This window comes from Symphodus melops (genome assembly GCF_947650265.1).
Source record: "Symphodus melops genome assembly, chromosome: 16".
NCBI lineage: Eukaryota > Metazoa > Chordata > Actinopteri > Labriformes > Labridae > Symphodus > Symphodus melops.
Genome location: NC_136706.1, coordinates 10,034,142 through 10,054,242, shown reverse-complemented (window position 1 = coordinate 10,054,242; position 20,101 = coordinate 10,034,142). Strand labels below are relative to the sequence as shown.

At 38.6% G+C, this 20,101-nt stretch overlaps 2 protein-coding genes across 2 annotated transcripts in view; one reads left to right on the top strand and one right to left on the bottom strand.

Annotated features, from left to right (window-relative positions):
* The window catches only part of LOC306836603 (uncharacterized protein), a 16,785-nt gene extending 14,096 nt beyond the window's left edge, over window positions 1–2,689 (bottom strand). Inside the window, exons 1-2 of the mRNA XM_079363779.1 lie at window positions 1,644–2,689; window positions 212–342 (exon numbers count right to left, since the gene is read on the bottom strand). Coding sequence (XP_079219905.1) covers window positions 212–342; window positions 1,644–1,806 — 294 coding nt within the window. The 5' untranslated portion in view covers window positions 1,807–2,689. The remainder of the gene's footprint in view (window positions 1–211; window positions 343–1,643) is intronic.
* Window positions 2,690–3,929: 1,240 nt separating this feature from the next.
* anxa4 (annexin A4) lies at window positions 3,930–11,384 on the top strand. The gene is made up of 13 exons (XM_079363886.1): window positions 3,930–4,085; window positions 5,350–5,403; window positions 6,080–6,167; window positions 6,825–6,919; window positions 7,701–7,814; window positions 8,089–8,179; window positions 9,107–9,186; window positions 9,541–9,597; window positions 9,674–9,767; window positions 10,018–10,113; window positions 10,652–10,710; window positions 10,796–10,918; window positions 11,133–11,384. Exons 2-13 carry the CDS (start codon window positions 5,395–5,397, stop codon window positions 11,187–11,189), a joined length of 963 nt encoding a protein of 320 aa, XP_079220012.1. The 5' UTR covers window positions 3,930–4,085; window positions 5,350–5,394; the 3' UTR covers window positions 11,190–11,384.
* Window positions 11,385–20,101: the final 8,717 nt, after the last annotated feature.

The following is a 20,101-nucleotide window of genomic DNA, read 5'->3' as shown; positions in this document are numbered from 1 at the left end:
ATGCAAGACGATACTGTGAAAACAAAAGCAGAGCGACCAGTTGAGTAAATACAGAACAACCCTGCTGCTGGCTGGAAGTGTATCAAACCGCTCTCCCTGGTTATAACTGAGACACAATAAAAGTTCATTTGGATTGATTCGCAGGCACAAATATGAATTGCTTTCGCTCCCATGGAAATCCCCCACAAACTCAGTTGGAGAACAAAAAGACATGGCGACTCACCATTATTTGAATCTCGCACTTGCACACTTGCAGATCATGCTCATTGTTGACGTACATTCTCTTCAGGGCGCAGCGCACCCCTTGATTTGTTTTCACAAGAAACACAATCGCAAAGCCACCTGCAGGAATTAGACAGAGAGCACATGAAAGAGTCAATCCTCATGCCCGTGATAGGCAAGTGACCAACATCCAGACGATGAACACTTTGGGCAGATTACAACATTATAAACTCATTTTTATCACAATCAAATACAACATGTCGGATATGACGCTCTCGAGCACCACTCCACGCTTCCAATTTATGTCAGGATATTTTATTATTTAACTCACACGCAAGATTTTTCACCCAATCACAGGAGCAAGTTTTGTCTGTATGTAGCCTTACATTGAAAGCGACAATCTGGACCAAATGGAGCAGCCTTATAGCGTCATGTATTAGTCATGTCATTGCTGCAGGGTTTACATGGAGGCCTACATTGAGTCCTAACCATCTGGTGTAGCTCTGACCACAAATTCACTTTTGTCGAGTCTCGTTGTGACCGAATTATCCATTTCAGGCAGAGACCGCGGCTTGTGCAGCAACGCGGACATGACACGTGTTAAATGGCACTGTAGATCTATAAATCTGAAAGAGATACCAATAGATGTCTGAGGCTGAGCGTTTCAATATGACTTCTGCTGCAAAAGTGGAGCTCCTGATCTGATGTACAGGGGCCTTCTTCCTTCATAATATACAGACAAGACTCTAGATTTGAAAAATCTTGCCAAGTTAGTGGTTTGACGCACTTGTAAGAACTCCTCTGCAGACATGATTACGGCAGCCACGTCAGTAGAGACGTGGGGAAAGTAAAAAGTCTGGAGCAGAGGATTTCAACCAAGGCATGTACACTCTTATGCCGTACTTGTTTTCACACTTCATTTTATAAAAAGAAGCATATTGTTTAGTTTCATGTGATGTGTAAAAAAACCTGGTGAATAAAATGACTACATGTTGGTTCTTTTACCTCAGCAGCAGTCGGTTGTCCCCAGACAGTCTTATAAAGTGCCTAACCCTGGGTCTGTATGGACTGCAATCTTGCGTGATGTTTAACTTGTGCTGTACACAAACCCTTCATTCATTTTAAAAAGGGAAAACATTACTCCAACTACTGTACAGACCCTGTCAGGTTAACGTCACACCTCTGAATCACAAAAATGCAAACAGGATCCTGTTGTTAGTCAGTCTAGCTGAGAGGGGGAAAAAGCAGTAAGCCTCTATGTTGCTGTTTGATTCAGAGCTACATCATTCCTGTGCTGGATGGCATAAGGTTTCATCCATTGTCTGTCACGTGACTCAACCATCCATCTCACTCCAGCCTCAACAACATGCATACAAAATAACAAGGAAACATTTATTAAGCCTCTGCAACTCAATTCTCACCTTCAGCAATGGTCTCCTCCACAGTGACTTGGTGCTTCCCGACAGTGAAGGTTTTGCCAATGAAATTTCCGCCTGCATGACTGGACCCAGAGCTGCTCCCTCCTCCTCCAGAACCAGGCCCAGAGCTCACCAACTCCCGACGGGAATCAAAGAACTTCCTCATGTTGTCGCAATGACGGGAGGAGTATGTCAGTCACAGAAACACTGATAAACTGCTGTGTCTCCTGTGTACTTAAGTATTGCACTGATAGATAATACAGATCAGACTGTACACATAAAGGGCTCCGAAGCTTCAAGTAAGTCTATTTACAGCCTCAAAACATGCACTGATCCATTTGCCACCAATGATGATTTTGAGATAACCCAGATTTTTTTGGTGGCAAAAAATCCCATTTGCTTGACAACACAAGCCAGTTGGTGATAGCTCGAGCGGCTAGCTGTTATGTAAGTGAATTACACCACCCAGGAGGCTAAAGCATCTCCGGAGAAAGTATCTCTTTAGCTATCCATCCAGCTGCTCACGGTCGGCTGCTGCTGCTGCTGCTGATGACATTAGCTCCCTCTCCATCTCGTTCAGTCGTTACGGAGCTAGCTGAGTGCTAGCTACTTAAGCGCTATGACATTTCGTGTAAGGTTATCCAGGTTATCCTCTAAAGATAATGTCTTGAGTGCGATATATCCGCAGTGTAACTCGTTTGGTAGCGTTGACCAAAAAACAATTTTTCCATCCTTAGCCAAGTGTAGCGACCGTTAGATGGCACATAGCTTACCCGTCAAGCTATTTAATTGCTCCCATTTACGATAAAAACTCTGGTTTCTGAAAGCTAACGGTTTAGCCCCTCTACAAACAAACGATTAGAGATGACAGGAAACTACAGCGTCCGTATGTTGCAACTGTAGTTCCAAACAAGAAACCACAAAATTTACACATCCAGAAAAAACATTAGTCAGAGGTTAAAAACCCAGCAGCCTAATCTCTGCAACCACAGCAATCTTTGGCTGCCAGCGATATCGCAACATCCTAGCTGTTGCTGTTGACGCTCGGATGGAATTGTGGGTAATGTAGTTTAGTGAGTGGATGCAACAACGCCCCCCCCCCCCCCCACCCGTCATAATGCTGAGTTCATGTGATAAGGGAACACTGTAAACTGTTGCAGCTTTGCATATCATAGAATGGTTTACAGAATAGACTGTAAATATTAAGGTTCACGCCGTAATTTAATTCGCTATTCGAAATAGTGTGACCAAATGACTGGATAGCCATCATCAGGAAGCGTTTTTTTTTTTTTAATATATAGGTTAATATTCACCATTATGCTAACTGTTGGTCCTAATAGGAAATTATACACAATTACTATTTATCTGCTTTCCGTTTTTTGTTCACGAATAGTTATTCACGAATGTGAAAAAGCTTGGCACAAGGGCACATAAAATTAAATGTGACTCATTTGTGTCCAGTAATAGACCATGAAGTTAGGCCCATTAACTCTCGTTTAGTAAAACTAGTAGTCTAATCATCAATATTAAACTGTTAAAACCTGTTGAAAGTAAGCCTTTAGGTAAGCTAAGACCAGAAAATCTGAAAGTATACTCCATTTAAATGACAGGCCCCTAGCCCTGTAAAAAATCGAATTTATAATTACTGCACTCACAAAAAGTTTGATCTTTTAATTTTGTCAATCACTGGACTAATGGAGTTCTGAAAATGCCTAAAGTATCATTTTAGCCATAGACGTAGTATACGTATATTATCTCTATGATTTTAGCTGTGTATTTGTTCAATGCATAAATCAAACAGTGACTGAAAACACATCAGAGAAGTCCTAATTATGCCACTATACAATTATTCCAGGAAAGTGAAACGTTTTCTATGTTATCAAAGTAAATGCCAATTATTGTTCTGATTGATGGATCGATTAATTGTTTGAGCTGTGTCTAAAATGTGATCTATTAGGTTCTTTTTTATATTTAATAAACTCTTTATAATGTTGTGTATATTTTTTTATCTTGCCTAAGCTGCCAAATGGCCTAGAAGTAGTATTTCAGAAAGTACACTATTTCCTGAAATGAAAGGAAGTAGAAAATGGGAGAAAAGAACAAATCACAAGAATGTACCACAATATTTAAGCACAACCTTTTAGTTAATATAGCCTACACAATTTATTTATTTTTTTAACACTAATAACTGCAGATTTACTAGTATTACGGCAGGAACTTGTGTTTCCCATTCTCCCGACACTCCTTGAATGCAGCACCCGCTAGTGTGTACGTAGCAGCGGGTTGCAGCAGCGCGCACGCGAAGGGAGGACCCAAATAAATATTTGCATCACGGAGGGTGGGACATCTGGGCAGCTGGTAGTTATAAACTGTGTTTCCCCAGTCCTGTGACGTCTCGCACTCGTCTCGTCCAGCTCGTCGCTGAATAAATTGTCGCCAGAACAGGTAAGGCGTAGTGTTCGAGGCAGAGGTTAGACAAAGTATGGAGGTGTTTTGCAGTTTGTGACAGAGTAGAGCTCAGACTGTTGTGGCTGGTGCTGTGTTTGTGTGCAGGGTGTGCCCAGCAACTCCATGCCAAGTGAGCTGTTAACTAGCTGTGCGCTTTACTTCCTGAATCACTTTCGATATATCTCCAAACTTTTGCAAACTATTCTTAACGTCGCTTACCGGGTTTGTACGACTTTGTGGAAAATAAATCAGGTGCAACTTTAACCTTGGCAGGCACACATCTTTTCAGTGAACAGTTTGTTCTATCTTTTATCTTTCAACGATTGCAGGAATACCTTCTCTTACAATTGCACAATTTCAACTGAATGTGCTGACGTTGTTTCCGATTCAGTCACATGTTGTCTAAAAATAAAAGCAGGAATATGCTCAGTGATTGTTTTGAGCATAGTAGTAACAGGACTATAGCGCATCCATGATACTTTCACATGTATGTTAAACAAGTTTATGGAAATGACCTTGAAACCTCGAAATGAACACATTTAGGAACATTGACCCGGAGTGAACTGGAGCTAAGAGAATGTCATACATGATCATCTTGAGCAGCTAGATCTTATTTGTTATACCCACAGTCTGTGGTCCTCGAAGTGTGTGTGGAGTTGAGTCACCTGTCCCCTATTTACATCACAGACCACTCAGGTGTGGCTTTTGACCCACATGCAAACTTTTAGTCCTAATGTTGTGAAATAAATATCTGTAATGACACATTCCAGCGCAGGGGTCATTTTCTTGTCTGATTAGTTAAACAGACTGTCTTGGTTTATTTTTTAAAATAACTAAAATAAAATAACTTCTTCTCTTAATGATTTTTTTGAATGGGTTGTGACTCTATGTAAAGACTACGTCAGTGGGTGAGCTGATCCATCCTGTCAGGAAAACCCCTCTTCCTTTCCTCCGTGGAGTACTTACAGGTGTTTCCAAACAAACTCGAGCTTAATTGGATTAGCTCTCCGCTCTCTTTCACAGACGTGGGACACAAAAGAGCCCAGGCCCAATGTGTGTGACGAAAATCCCTCTCTGAGATGATGAGCTGATGAGCGTATTGATGCAGTATTCATCAGAGGTTAATGAGGGTCACAGTAAAAGTGGAAATCATTTACTGTCTCAGAACTCGATGACCTGCAGTTTGTTTCACTTCTCTCTGTGCTGAAGGGATTATTGTTTCATTTGGCGTTAAGTTTTTTTTTTGTCTTGTTTTTTTTAGCTTTCTTCATCTCCAGAAATCCACACTCTCCCACTCCACTCTACAATGGCAGCGGTGAGTTTGTCCTACAGCTGCTGTCCCACCATTGCACAGTAATAAGAGGTAGAGGTCGATGCAATGAGAGGTTTATCATGATCATTCATCAAGTTTCATGGTGCCATATTTTCTCAACAAAACAATATGCTTACTGTCATTTCTTTATTGTAATTAAACTACATATGAAAGACAATGACTTAGGCCCGTTAAAAAAAGTCACTTTAATGTTTATTAACACAAAAAAAACAAACAGATGAAATGGTTAGTCCTTGGATCTGTATATTATTCATGTATTTTTGAGCCCCTCCCCTTGTGGTGATAGTTGATATTTATTTGCATCCCGAGAAGGGATGCAAATAAATATAGGAAACCTACTATCATCTTGTTTCTTTTTAAAAAAAAGAAAGGTTCATGACATCAAGCTATATATTTAATGTTTTTTCTTAGACTCACAGAGATGGTTAGTTAGTTCACACTGTCATGCTCATATCTGCACGAATTGACCGCTGATCTACAGAAGAACCTTTTCCCCTTCAGTAGATGAACTTTAAAAAAAATTGCTTTTTGGTATTAAACTGCACGTACGTCATTCAGTACAGTGAAGGTTAAACATCCTGAGGTCACAATCAGCTCAGTGGATGGAGCTGGTCAGTAGCTAATGGATTATTTGCTGGATGTTGTTGTTTCTTACCAGATTGGAAACAGAGGCACGGTGACTGAGGCGGCTGGGTTTGACCCAGAGGCAGATACCCAGCGACTAAGAGGAGCCATGAAGGGAGCTGGTGAGTGATCCTGAAACCATCATTAGCTGAAGATAGTTTGAACTGTGTCACTAAGAGTGAGTCTCTGTCGGGGGGGGGGGGGGGGAAATCATCTTTTCCTTCGCCTTTCTCCTCCTCTCCTCCAGGATAGCCGAGCTAAAATAGTTTAATTGTTGTCATGGCAGCTTGAAGATCTTCTTTTTTTCTTTTTTTCCTCGTCCATTCGTTCCGCTGAGTGTGTTCTTGTACTTTGCCTCAACTTTCTACCCTCTATACGGAGCAGAATCTTGACTTTGCTGAGTGGACAGGAAGCTGTCATAAAGTAATCTCATTATGGTTGGCACTGTTTTGAAACGGTCTTGGCAGTTTGGGGGTTTTTTTGGGGGGGAGCATGTGACAAACACTCTATCAGCACATTCATGATGTGGACTCTTAATGCTATTAGCATGTGCTAGCATAATCATCTCCCCCTGACTCTAGTTTGAGCTCGATTACTAACAGATGGTTTCCATGCCGATGTAAACAGGTTTGCAGTGTAGTTACTGTTTTGATGTCATGAACATTTAGTTCCTTCATGGAACTCCACGTATAGGAATATGTTATCCTTACACTTTACGATTCTTGTAATTGATATTAGTTAACTAGTTACTAACTTGTCTTTTTTTTCCTTTCTTGCAGGCACTGATGAGGCAGCTGTCATTGAAGTCCTAGCACGCCGTACGATTGCACAAAGGCAGCGCATCAAAGAAGCCTTCAAACAAGCTGTGGGAAAGGTGGGGTGAACATATATTTGTGAACGGAGTATATTTGTGTTATTTTTTCCGCCTCTTCTTCCACTGTGTCTGTATCTCATCATTTGTCATTTAAGATGGGTGTGGGCTAAGCAAAAAAAACGGGCAATAAAGTCCAAGTTAAACATTAACCATAAAGCAGAAATGAAAACCACCTGCAAACAAACAGCAGGACAGAGAGGGCCTTGTAATCTGTGAAACATGGGAACGTGGCCTTCGTTAAAACCAAGCACACTGAACCCGCAGAAGTATAATCCCACTGACTGCTTCTTTGTTTCATGCTTATGCAGATCAATATATTAACTGAAATAGAACTGCGGGATGTTTATTATACTGACATGATTAGATAAGAATTGGAAAACTATGCGGCGTCCGTTGACTGGATGATGAACTCATCCGAAAGTTCCCTCTGAGGAAGCAGCAGAAAAAGCAAAGACTGTACGGATCCTCGCCGGCAGAAAGAGTGAGTCATGTTCCACATGGCGACGCCCACATGTGGTCACACAGCCGAGCTTTGTGGAACAAGACTGGGTCCAGAAACCACACCCTCTAACAAGGACCCGAGTGCTCCTCCTGGAATGTGTAAAGTCATGTCCCATGTCCACGCTGGCAGCTCAAACCCCCTAAAAAAAAAAAAAAAAGCAACGACTCATATATTTCAACGTCAGGAATAATCAGCGTTCATTAAAGACGCCCTTTTTGATTAAATATTTAAGCAGTGGGATGATTGATTGGCTTTTATCCTGTTTTATCCATCTTGCAGGACCTGGCAGACGAGCTGTCTTCAGAGCTGAGTGGGAACTTCAGGAGCGTTGTTATAGGTCTGCTGATGCTGGCGCCTGTGTATGATGCCTACGAGCTGAAATATGCAATGAAGGTCAGAGATCCAAACCTTTCCTTAAAAAAATCCAGCCTATTTATTTATGTGCTATCTAAATAAATAAACTTGCTTTATGTATGTCATAGTACTCCATTGTAATCACACCCCATCGTATTTCTCATTGCGTTGTGCTGACGCATTTTCTTTGATTTTCTTTTAATGGGATTTGTTGACTAATAAAAAATGCAGAATATAAATATATACTTCAGTTCATTAACTTATCTTGTGAAGGCAGTGAAGGTTTTTTTTTGCACTTGTTTGTTTGTCACAGGGGGCTGGAACCGAGGAAGCTGCTCTCATTGATATTCTCGCTTCGAGGTCAAACGCTGAAATAAAAGCCATCAATGATTTCTACAAGAAAGGTTAGTGTGTCTCTTCTATAAATAGTTTTCTGACTTCTGTTCACAGTGCGACTCGGTGCGGTTTGTTACCTATGGGTTGTGTATGATATCCGATCTCGTGTATCAGTGACAGCGCTGTGTTCTTTGTTTGAAGATCGTTAGAAAACTGGGGATGGTATCAATTATTCATAAAAGCCATCGCTGCTCTCTATGTGGCAGTTGATTGTCTATTTTTTGCTCCGTTGCTGAAATGACACAAGTTGGTATTTCCAGTGTTTTGTCTTCAGCTTTGGTGGATTTTAACTCGTTCTACTGAAGGTTGTCCGAGTTTCAAAGTCAGAAATCCGACTTCAGAGGGTTGTTCCCAATATCGAACAGAATGATGACTCGGTATTTCCACAATCAAACGGAACGCACCATCACAGTACATTTACATTAACTTGTTTTCTTAGTTTACACTTTCACTTCTATGGAGTTGTGTCATCTCCATTTAGCGGCAAAGTTTGAGCATTCAGACCACAGTATAAAAAGTATTTATGAAATCTTTCAGCGAGGGTTATTTATTTGAATTCCTCATGAGCTTCTTAAACCTATAATGCTCCATTCTGTTACTGAACAACTACATTTCTGTTTGTTTTTCATGTTGCAGTAAAATCACATAGATGCTTTACTAAGTTTTTAAACACTGTGAGATCATCATTTTAGTTTGAAAGAACCTTTTTACACACACACACACACACACACACACACAGTTATTAATGACAACATAGATTCACAAGTTCAAGATATCTATTCCGGAGTTTGTTAGCATTAAACAAATAGAACAGGATAGAGGGATTAATAACGGCGCCCCTATAACAACAAGCACTTATCAAACTAGCCATTGAGACATTCTTCACCAGTTTTTGTTGACTGTTTATAAACCAGTTTGTTTGTTTTGTGTTATAGAATATAAGAAAAGCTTGGAGGATGATGTTTGTGGGGACACGTCCGGCATGTTTCAGAGGGTTTTGGTGTCTTTACTCACGGTAAGGACTTGATAGCTCACAACCTTCCCCCAGCATGGGCTGGTTCAAAACATGTAACAGTTACATAAAGATTTCATTAATAAGAAAAACAAATGAATTGTTTCTATTGTTTGTATTCATATAAGTGTTGTGAATTTTTTTCAGACACATAAGGTGACTTAAATAAATGTCAGTATAAAACTTAGAGCGTGAACCCTTTTTAAATATTATAATTCACAGTCGTTCTGGGAGAGGAGGAACTCTGTTTTGCGTCATAAAAACGTGGATTTAGATTTCTGGTCTATTTTCTGTCTCAGTCATTCTGCAGTCCTTCACTCAGTCCCTCATAAGTCGCTTTGATTTCCTGCATTCTAGGCCGGCAGGGACGAAGGCACCAATGTGGACGAGGCCCAGGCTGTCCTGGATGCAAAGGCAAGACTTCAGTTTCTTTAGTTGAAATCCCTCGTGCTTAACGTGATCATCACTTTTCTGACGTTTGTGATCACAGGAAATCTACGAGGCCGGTGAGGCTCGATGGGGCACAGACGAGGTGAAATTCCTCACCGTGCTTTGCGTCAGGAACCATAAACACCTGCTGAGAGGTACTCGTGCAGAATTATTTCTCAACATACATTCAAACCAAATATCCTTTTTTTTTTTTTTTTTTTTTTTTTTTATAAGTCACAAGACTTTACTCAGTGTAGCTACACAAGTAATCAAGCACTCTCTTTGAATTGACTTTTTCTTCGTGGTTATTGGAGTCTTTTTTTGTGTTTGTTAAGCTGTATGTGACAGATGGATTTCTTCTTTAATTATTCTACAACCCCTTTAATTATATTTTTCTTCCTGTAGTGTTCGAGGAGTATAAGAAGATTTCTGGCAGAGAAATCGAGGACAGCATTAAGAGAGAGATGTCCGGCTGCCTTGAGGAAGTCTTTCTGGCCATAGGTCTGTTTCTCTGCTGCAACATAATCCTGCCACTTTCTAAACGTTTAACTGTAAATGAGCACAGGCACAGACGAAGCTGGAACCCAAATAGTCGAAAGAAACACTGCATAATATCGTGCTTCCGTTCTGGTTTGGTAAGCATGTCCGTTGGAAGTCCTGCATACGGTCGAAAAAAGCACGGCTGCCAAAGACGTTATGACAATCTAAAAAAATGAGGAAGTTGCTCAGAAGAGTTTTAGCCACAGGAGGCGAGTGCATCAGCTCGATACATTTGTCTGTGGAAACCCTTGTGTGCTGGCCTAAATAAAAGGAACCCTTGTTTAATGCATGCAACCAGTCTGCAGTAGTACACTCATATTTTTCTTCACTGTAAAACATCTGTTTTTCTTTGTCAGCAAGCTGTGTGCCATGATAAAAGTGAATTTAAACACTGAGCTCATACCACTTATTATATATTTTTTTAGTTTAGTAAATGTTGCACCTTCATTTACTATTGCTCTCTCTTACTATTGCTCTGATCTTTTTTTTTTCTCGACAGTGAAATGCATTAGGAACAAGCAAGCGTTCTTTGCAGAGCGATTATACAAATCAATGAAGGTACATTTAAACTGTTTCTAATGACATAAAGAGAGTAGACTGCTGTCACATTTTGTCTGTTTACACTGTATTCTCTCCTTGTCAGGGGCTGGGCACTACAGATAGTGTCCTCATCCGAATAATGGTTGCTAGGGCAGAGATTGACATGTTGGACATCAAAGCGCAGTTCCTGAAGATGTACGGCAAAACTCTCCACTCGTTCATCAAGGTGAGGCTCCACAGCTCAGAGGTGGAAACGCTGCAGTCTGCAAAAGCTTTGAAATACATCAGCCGTGATAAAATTAGAATATCTGTTTGTTTTTTTAATGTCTTGGAATTGAATTAGAATATCAAAGAGTTTGATCAGATTGTTTCATGTCTGTTGTCCTTCTGTTGTGGTCCTTTTGAAGTCTCACAGATATATATTTTTTTTCGCTGCTCAGGGAGACACCTCTGGTGACTACCGCAAAATCCTGCTGGAGCTGTGTGGAGGCGAGTAGAGACGCGTCACAGCAGCATTCAGCTTTGTCTCGATTCTGGAGACCACATCATGTGCTTTTTTTTTCCTATTAATGAATTCATGTATCGTACCCTTTCTACTTTTATGGCCTTTTACATTTCCCTGATGGACCACAGTGCCTTATTTTTCTCTTTGTACTGGATTACAAATTAAACCAAAGAGCAGTGACCTTTTACACTTGTCTGTGTTTGTGTTATTGATTCTCCGTTAAGGATAAATGATTGTTATTAGTTAGAAAGGGAGATATATCCCCTTCACATCTCTAAGCACATAAAAGATGAATGTTTTTGTCCGCCAGCTCTCGTCGTTACAGCCCAATATTTTCCATCACTGTCCAGTAAGGGAGCTCCATTTGTTTAATTAGTTGCAATTACTCATTGGTTGAGTCAGCCCTTCATTTAACTCAATTACATTACCACACTGCTAGCTTGATTTGAGGCAGTAAAATGTGTTCTAATCAAGTTAAGGAGGACAACCCCAAGCTCATGTAAACCTCAGATACAATACAGAGCCATAATAATGTGCAGTATTTTTACACAGTGTGACCACTAGGTGGAACCAAAACTACTCCATACAGTTTGTCTGAATCAGGAGAATCTCCCAGCATCCTCTTTGCTTATGATAAACGCACTTCATATGTTTTATATTGTGCTGCAAAATATCGTCTGCAATTTTAGTGCCTAGCATTTGCCCTATACAGAATTAAAAATGTAATCCAGTTAGCTTTAGCAGTCTAACACTCATCCTGCAAGCTCTCTAATTACTCTGTAAGGTGCAAACTGGGAAAACAAATGTCATTGAACCATCATCAGACTAAATGTTCTCCCTCTGAGGGGCTACCATTCGGTTTGGCCATCTGGTTGAATCAGCAGGTTTTTGATTCACTTTGAAGTTGATGGGAGCCTCAGAGGAGCTAATATGTTGTTACTGCTAACATTTAGTGAAAGTTACATTTGTTCAGTGACGTTTTGGTCCCTGTATCCTCATATGTAGCAACTAAAGACGTAAATGATTAGATGTCTAACATTGTAAAGGGGAACAGTGGTTTATATTTCAAATGAAATGCTTTTGAAACATGCCTTTGTTTTATTGTGTACGATAAAGATCCCGTAGAAGCACCTGCATTCATTTGAATTCTTGGCATGGACATTTTTCATTAGAGAGAATGAGGGTTTGTTTTTTCGACTGTGAACAACAATCTAATAAAAGTGAGCATGTTTCAACAGGAGCCTCGGAAAAGCAAAAGGTTATAAATTGTATATTTTACAAGTCTCACTTTCATTAAGAATAAGTTGTTCTCTGAGGTTTAACAAGTCAAGGAAATCTTTAAAAAAAAAAGAAGAAGCTGTACCAGATGGAGGAAACAAGACAAGGGCACAAGAAAATGCATTGAACAGTAGGTGGTACAGAGTGAGAAAGTGTTTATTTTCACTTTTAGAGCACGACAAAGATCCCTTTAGAAGTTCTGGGAGGATGAGCGAGCATAAGAATGTAAATATCCCCACATCAATTGAAAAACAGAAATACTTCTTTAGGGGAAAATGTGTTGTATGTATGTTGTAATGAACTGTACACTATAAACACTGTCAGCAGATATGTGAAGGTGGTAAGATGAACAGCATGGTACAAAGGCTATAGTTATACCTGTTTGATTTGACTCTGGTTCGGGATTTGGATAATGTTTCATTCAAACATATTTTACAAACAACTTTGGTTGACTATGATTCAATAACATGGGTTGTAATGTATTCCAAGGCCTCTTCCTGAATATATAGAAAAGGTGAAAACAAAACATTACCAATTCTTCTTCAGTTTTCCATTAATAATGTCAAAGTCAATCAAAAATAAGAAGAAAGTCAACATGAGAATCAAATACTTGACTATGAATTTACTATTGAATTTCTGTTGCATTCTCTCCTTAAGCTCTGTTTTATTGTATTTATGTTTCTGTCTGTAAAGCACTGTGAATTGCCTCTGAACAGCGCTATATAATAGTGAAAGGTTTAAAAAAAAAAAAAGGCTGATTAACTGCACTGTCACGTCTATTAGCATATCGACAAAGCTGAGCATTTTTAACACTCAGACAACGTTCAACCAAAGACTTGATTCAACAAAGGGCCATTACAGAAGCAGCATTGACACGTGTAGGGACAAATGAACGTCTTCTCTGCCTACGTGTTCTTGTTGTGCAATGCTCAGAGCACACAGTACTGCAAGCACACAATGTTCAACCTCGAACAAAACACACTGTAAGATCAGACGTGACGTTTAAATCAGTATGATTAAAAACCTCTCACTAATAACACTTTACTGACAACTTGAATTGTATGAGAAGGACATACTGTACGTCAAACAAAAAGGCATAGGCCTAAATTCAGTAAATAGAGAAATATTTTATTAAAAAAAAGGTAAAGTCTAACCTTTACTGGACTGACTCTTGTATAAAAATCGTTTTGCAGCAAACATTTTGACTTTTTGAATATGCTGGAAGGGTGCGGTTGCTGCCATATGTTCCACTTAGAAGTCTAAAGGAACGACAACACTTTGACTTTTCAAGCACAGCTGCTATGAAACATTAAAGGGATACTTCACCCATTTGCATGAAGCTTTGTATCATTAGAAACATGGTAGAAACACTACTACCGTGTTTCTAATGATACACAGCTTCATGCAAATGGGTGAAGTATCCCTTTAATGGTGATCACGTTGATGTCACAGCATTCTGTGAGCACTTAAATAAAACAATATCCAATCTGACCACCACTGAATGTACTCATTCAGTTACAACAAGTGTTTTCTGCATAGATCTGTTTCTAAACAGTGCAAGAATTATAGATCTACTTGATCTCAGGATGCTGACATCACTGTCATACAGTATTTGCTCTGGTTGAATAACATCCAAAGTGACTCACCCTGTGAAATCCCAGTTTTACAAAATAGGTTTCTTCAAATAAAATTTTTAAAATCTGATTGAAATAAGTGTAACGCTGCAAAACATTAGATCACTTATTAAATGTTGGTTTTACTGCACATAACATCTGTGTTTGGACACTTAAGTGGCAGCTTTTAATAATTTCCCTCTTCAAAGTTGGGCTGTAGAATATTACAATTATAAATGTGCTATTTCAATGAAAGCTTTTAAGGAAGTTGGATTGAATCCCGATTCCCTAATACTCACATTGGCAATTTATTTGAGTGAACTTACTGTATAATGTAGAAGTAATACCTTGTTATGTGTTTAAGGTGTTATGAAACCACTTATTAATAATAGAGACATTCTTAGCTAATCAAAATTGACCCTTCTTCACAGCATACGGTTTGACATGTCAGAGTAGGACAAGCACATATTTCATTACAATAACAATAAATCAGGTTAATTAAAGTGTCTCCGACAGCCATGTTGGTTTCACTCAATAGGAGGTTAAAAAGAATCCAGATATTGCCTAGCGACTACAGATGGTAATAAGCGTATGGCTATAATCAAACATATCTGTAACATGTTCACTGTCCCTACTTTAAATAAATACATCAATAAGCACTATCCACAACAATCTGTATCATAATAAATGTTCTAAAAACCCTTCACCCTGGTCTCTTGTGTAGTCAAACGTCAAATCTAAATGTCCAATTATTTAGTTTTCATTTAACTTATAAACAAAAATGTATTCCCTTTAAGCAAAACAAAATGATCCCATTGGAGAAATATACACAAAAAGCAGAAAAACAAACCAGATAGTCTGAAAGACGTCAGCATAAGTTAATTACCTCTGTATCAAAGGTATTGAATGAGCCATGAATGTATAACACTGTACAGTGAGCGACAAATCAGAGATGATGCAGTCAATCGCATAATACTGACTTTCTGACATCTTTAAGTAAATACGCTTGTGCTTTTATCATGATGTGTTGTACACTGATTGCAGTCTTTAAACTGTGTTTCAATTCTCGTGCAGTTCACGTTAGTCATTAAAGCTGTCTGTCAGTTTGTAGAAGGCTCTGTTTGAAGGCTTGAAGCACAGCAGACAGAAAACATGTAACAGAAAGGAGGAATCTGCAGAAATGAATAAAAAAGTTGAAGAGATAAATTAGTAATTCAGTGAGGGAGGGGAAACACTTTAATGTGAGCTATTCAGAGCTTAGTAAGAGGGTCAGCCACCAGAGAGACGTTCAGCTCCCGACTCACTGACAGACAGAGAACCCCTGAACACACTTTAATATTAAAAAGGCTCTGGAAAAGAATTGATATAGAATCTGTTTTGACAAGCCGAGTATAAAAACATTCATGGCTCAACTGTTGCTTTTTGCACATAAAGCTGGAGGTGTATTAAACTGGGATGCAAAAATGTTGAATTTGATTTCTGTGCACAGAATCCCATGACAGCTGCTGCAACAAAAGTATTCAAAGACAGCCAAGCAACACATGGAATTTATCCATGTGTCACCTGTTGTGTGTAGCTAAGACACTCATACAGACAAACACGCTCAAACCAGTTGGTTGTTTGGATCCACTTTCAAGGCCAACTAAAACTGTTCTTTCTTCATGAAGGCAAGTTTATTTATATAGCACATTTCAATAACAAGCCAATTCAAAGTGTGTTAAGAATAACAGATTCAGCAGTCATGATTCTGAGCTTTTTTCATAATAAAATTCATAACATTAAAACAAAATTAGTAACCGCCTGCTCTTTATATGGTGCAGATTCCTCCTTAAACTTTGGTTCAGTAGAAGTATCACTAAAACCTGATATTTACCTTGACTGCTTTTCTCCAATTGACCTTTCAGAACAAAATTCAACTATTTTCTATGTCCCTATTGGCATTTACCAAAGTCGTTTTCAAACTTTTTATATTGGATAGGGCAGTGGAAAGAGAAAGTAATCAGGAGAGAGAGTGGGTGTGACATGCCGGACAGGAGTCTCCCCTGTCCACTTGGAGGACTACAGACTCCCTACATGGGACACAACTGCGTCCGTACCAAATCTATTAAAGAAGCTATAACTCCTAACATCTAACCTTTTGCGTCACCATCAGGACTCACCGTGATGAGAAGTGCAAAGCTTACTCAATTTAGCACTAAAATAAAGTCTGCTAATGGAGAACTTCAAGCACACTCCTTGTGTTCATTAGCAGTGCTTTATTCTCACTGTCAGGGAGACATCAGGGTTCTTAGAGTTGTAGTAGGTGAGTAGCTGTTATAACTACAGAGTGCTTGGCAACAAGAGCTGTCATTGTCTTTTATGAAAGAGGTGGTGGTTTTTAAAGTAGGGTTGTATGATGTTCTTGCTATTAATAGGTGTATTAGCCACAGGAGATGCTTCTCAGCACTCATCTTTCAGTGAGAAACCAGCACCAAAGTTAGGCTATACATGGCTGTAGAACAACGCTATTTTACCATGTCAGTAAGTCTCATTATGTTAGTATTCCAGGTCCACAGCCAACAATGCACCGATCAGTTATTTGAGTCCAGTGGACACCTCAACTAGAATTTAGCCTTGAAGACAAACTGTCAATGAGAATGTTTACATTATTGCATCCAAATTGATATAATTTTAAGTAAAAAAAGATGATAGATTATTCGGTTTACATATTGTAATGGCTATGTAGTGTGCTGCAGGTATTTTGCTGCAAAACAGTGCTACCACAAAGAGGCTTGATGACGACTAAGTAGCTAATCCACTCAACATTTCCTGTAGTGTATATTTAAATCTCCATTTGTATTCAGGTTGTTTCCTCTTGAGATTTGTTATTAAATATGGTTAAATGGACATTGTCAGTAGTGATGCAAAGCCTATAGAGCCACATTAAAAGAATACATTGATACACGTCCTTATTCTCAAAATCTAAGTTTTAAGAATAAATAATATTCAATTATACAATGATAAAGTTGGGATTTTAAGGAATGGTTAACTTATGTGTTATTTGGAAGGGGAATATCTTATAAGCAGTATAAGCATTCTCTTTATTTTACAACAAGTTTGAACTCCTATTATGTGAACTGTCCGATTATATTCCCTTAATGTGTCTGAAATACTTGATCGTAGTTTTAAAAGAGCAGCAAGTCTAAATATCTAAATATCTAGCTAATGTTTATCCTGCTGTAAAACAATTGATAACATATTATACATATAACAACAACAATAATGTGATTTAGTTTAGAGCAAGAAATAACATGCACAGGTCATAATGTGATTGATTCTTTCTTTAAAAAACTATGGATTTATTGAATGTAAATCTGGCAGGATTGGATTATGGCTGGACACCTGGAGTGGAGCTGCTGCTTCTTTGCCTCGCTTATGATGGTTCAATTAATTTGATTTGGATGTATCCTTGTTTCCTCCCCTTGGAGGAGTTCGATCCAAAACTTGCTGGAAGGATTTTACATACCAACTGGCCTGGCAACACCTCAGAATCCCCCAGGAAGTGCTGGATAATGTTTCTAGGGAAAGGAATGTCTGGGTCCACATCCTCCTCTCATCTCCTCTCTTATCTCTTAACCGATACATATATTGAATTTAAGTGCAGCAAACAATCTGGTCATATATGTTATCTCTTCTCAGTGAGACCGTAAACCAGGTCAAGCCCATGCAAAGACAAAGATCGTTTTTGCACAAATGTTTTTATTTTTTATTTTTAATCCACATCTGGAAATCATCTGGCTCCAAAGAACGCTTGAAAAATTGGTGGTAGGTCCCAGACAGCAGTTGATGGTTCACTTTTGACATTAAGAGGCTATATTTATTTCTCTAATATAGTTTTAACGCAGAACTGACATATTTTTGCATATGAACATGATATGATAAACCATGGCTAATTAAGTTATAATATTCAGTCAAACACATTTTAAAAGAGTCAATAGTAATGTATTGACAAAGTACGACTTATCCAAATCAGCCACATCTTCTTGTGAATGTTTGTGTTGTTTTCACAATAAAACAACACATTTTAGCTTCGTTTAGAGGGAAATGTTACCTTATTGGAAAGAATATATGACTCCATTTATTTTTGTAAACTATTGCCCCTTAAGTTACCTACATGCTACGCTAACTAGCAGATAGACATGCTACCTCCTAAAGCTGGTCACGTTTTTACCTCTTGGGAAATAAATGGAATCTCTTGTTTTCTCCATCATTTTATCCCTCAGACTTACAGGTTCAGATGAAAGGATAAAAGACAGCCTTGCTTCCACAATGTAAATTCAGTGTATATGTGTTTTACAGGATTGCCTGTCATACAAGCAGACAAACTAGATAAAGGGCTTATTATTCAGCCCATACATGGATTCCTGTCCTGTTTGTTTGCTGTTGTTATCTATAGTTGACAGGGTTTCTGCTCCTAGGAAGCCATGTGCTGTTTTATACATGACAACAACTTTATCTCTTTCAACTGCAGTGTGAGGTTTTTAGAGTCTTTGCAAAAAGATATATATAAATATACAAAGAACTGTGGAAACATCACTGCTTCCTGACATTCATCCAGTAATACACTTGAACAATGAGAAGGTCCATTTGTTATTATTGACAACCAAAGGTAACAAAGGTACTAACCTGAATCTGACAATTGAAGATTAGTTGAAAATTCTTGTAGTATTTGATAATGGAATTCAAACATACAGTGGTTGGCTTGGTGAATCTAAAATGTCACTCCGTTAACAATGAATCCGTTCACAAAGACGATAACTTTAATGTTGATTAATCTGTTGATTCTGTTCATATTTAATAGAAGCTGAAGGTAACATTGACATAAATTGGTATTAAAACAAAAAAATCTGTTGCTTTTTTTGAATGTCAATAGATTTGAGTTCTTAGAGGACACGATGACCTATAAAACTCAAATTTAAACATGTCTGTGTTGAAGATCTACAAATAAAAGAAGGTGTTTTCATTTCTCACCTTCCCCTCTGTGGTTTTTTCAACATCACCGTCTTGTAAAGAACTTGTTCAGCTCTCGAAAGCTGTCAGATCACGACAAACAAACATGCCTTTCTGTTATATTCTTCTTACTGTCTGAAGGTCTGTAGGCTACATCTCCTTTCAGTCTATTACAACAAAAAAGTCCTCCAGATCCAAATCCATTAAAATATTTAAAACAAACATATTACACATATAAGATCCACTGATTGATTCAAAATTCCAAGATGACTGTTCAGCTGTTTTCTCTGTACTAATCATGCTCAGTGTTTGAATACAACCTCATTTGACCAATCAGAAACTTGTATTCTCTGTTTCTGAGCCTGAACAGAAACAGTCATTTGCTTCTTCCCCTCTATGGCCCACGTCACATTAAATTACACATGACACAGACGTGTAAGCTGAGAAAAAGGGGATAACAACAGGGTCCGCAGTCTAGACTCTTTAGAGAGTCAGGAACAAATGAGGTTAGCTGAATGTTGGTGAAAGTGGACTTAAGTAACGAAAATAAAGTTAACGGAAACCAAATCGAAAGGAGGTTAAAAGTTGCATTAACTCTTTCAAATTAACATTCATGTTAAAAAATGGATAAAAAATGTAATGGTGATAATTTACATTTCAATGATTAACTGATGTGTGACCTGCTCTGACAATATATTGCATTCAACCATACTTGCACAACAAATCAATTGCATTCAAGTAAGAGAAGGGTCGCCGCATTGTTGATGACAAAGTTATGGCTGAATAATGCCATCAAACTATTGAAGCTCTAAAAACATACCCTATCATATTGACAGCCAAAGCATGACATAAACACTGTACTACAGTCAGGCAGCAACCACAGAAAGGTGAAAAGCTCCCTCAGAGAGCTGCACATTTAAACAGTATGCAAACTATATTATCATTTCCATACAATAATAAGTTCATTAAAAACCTTCTGGGTGTCACAAGGATTTGAATGGTATCAGGCTCAGACCATGGGCTC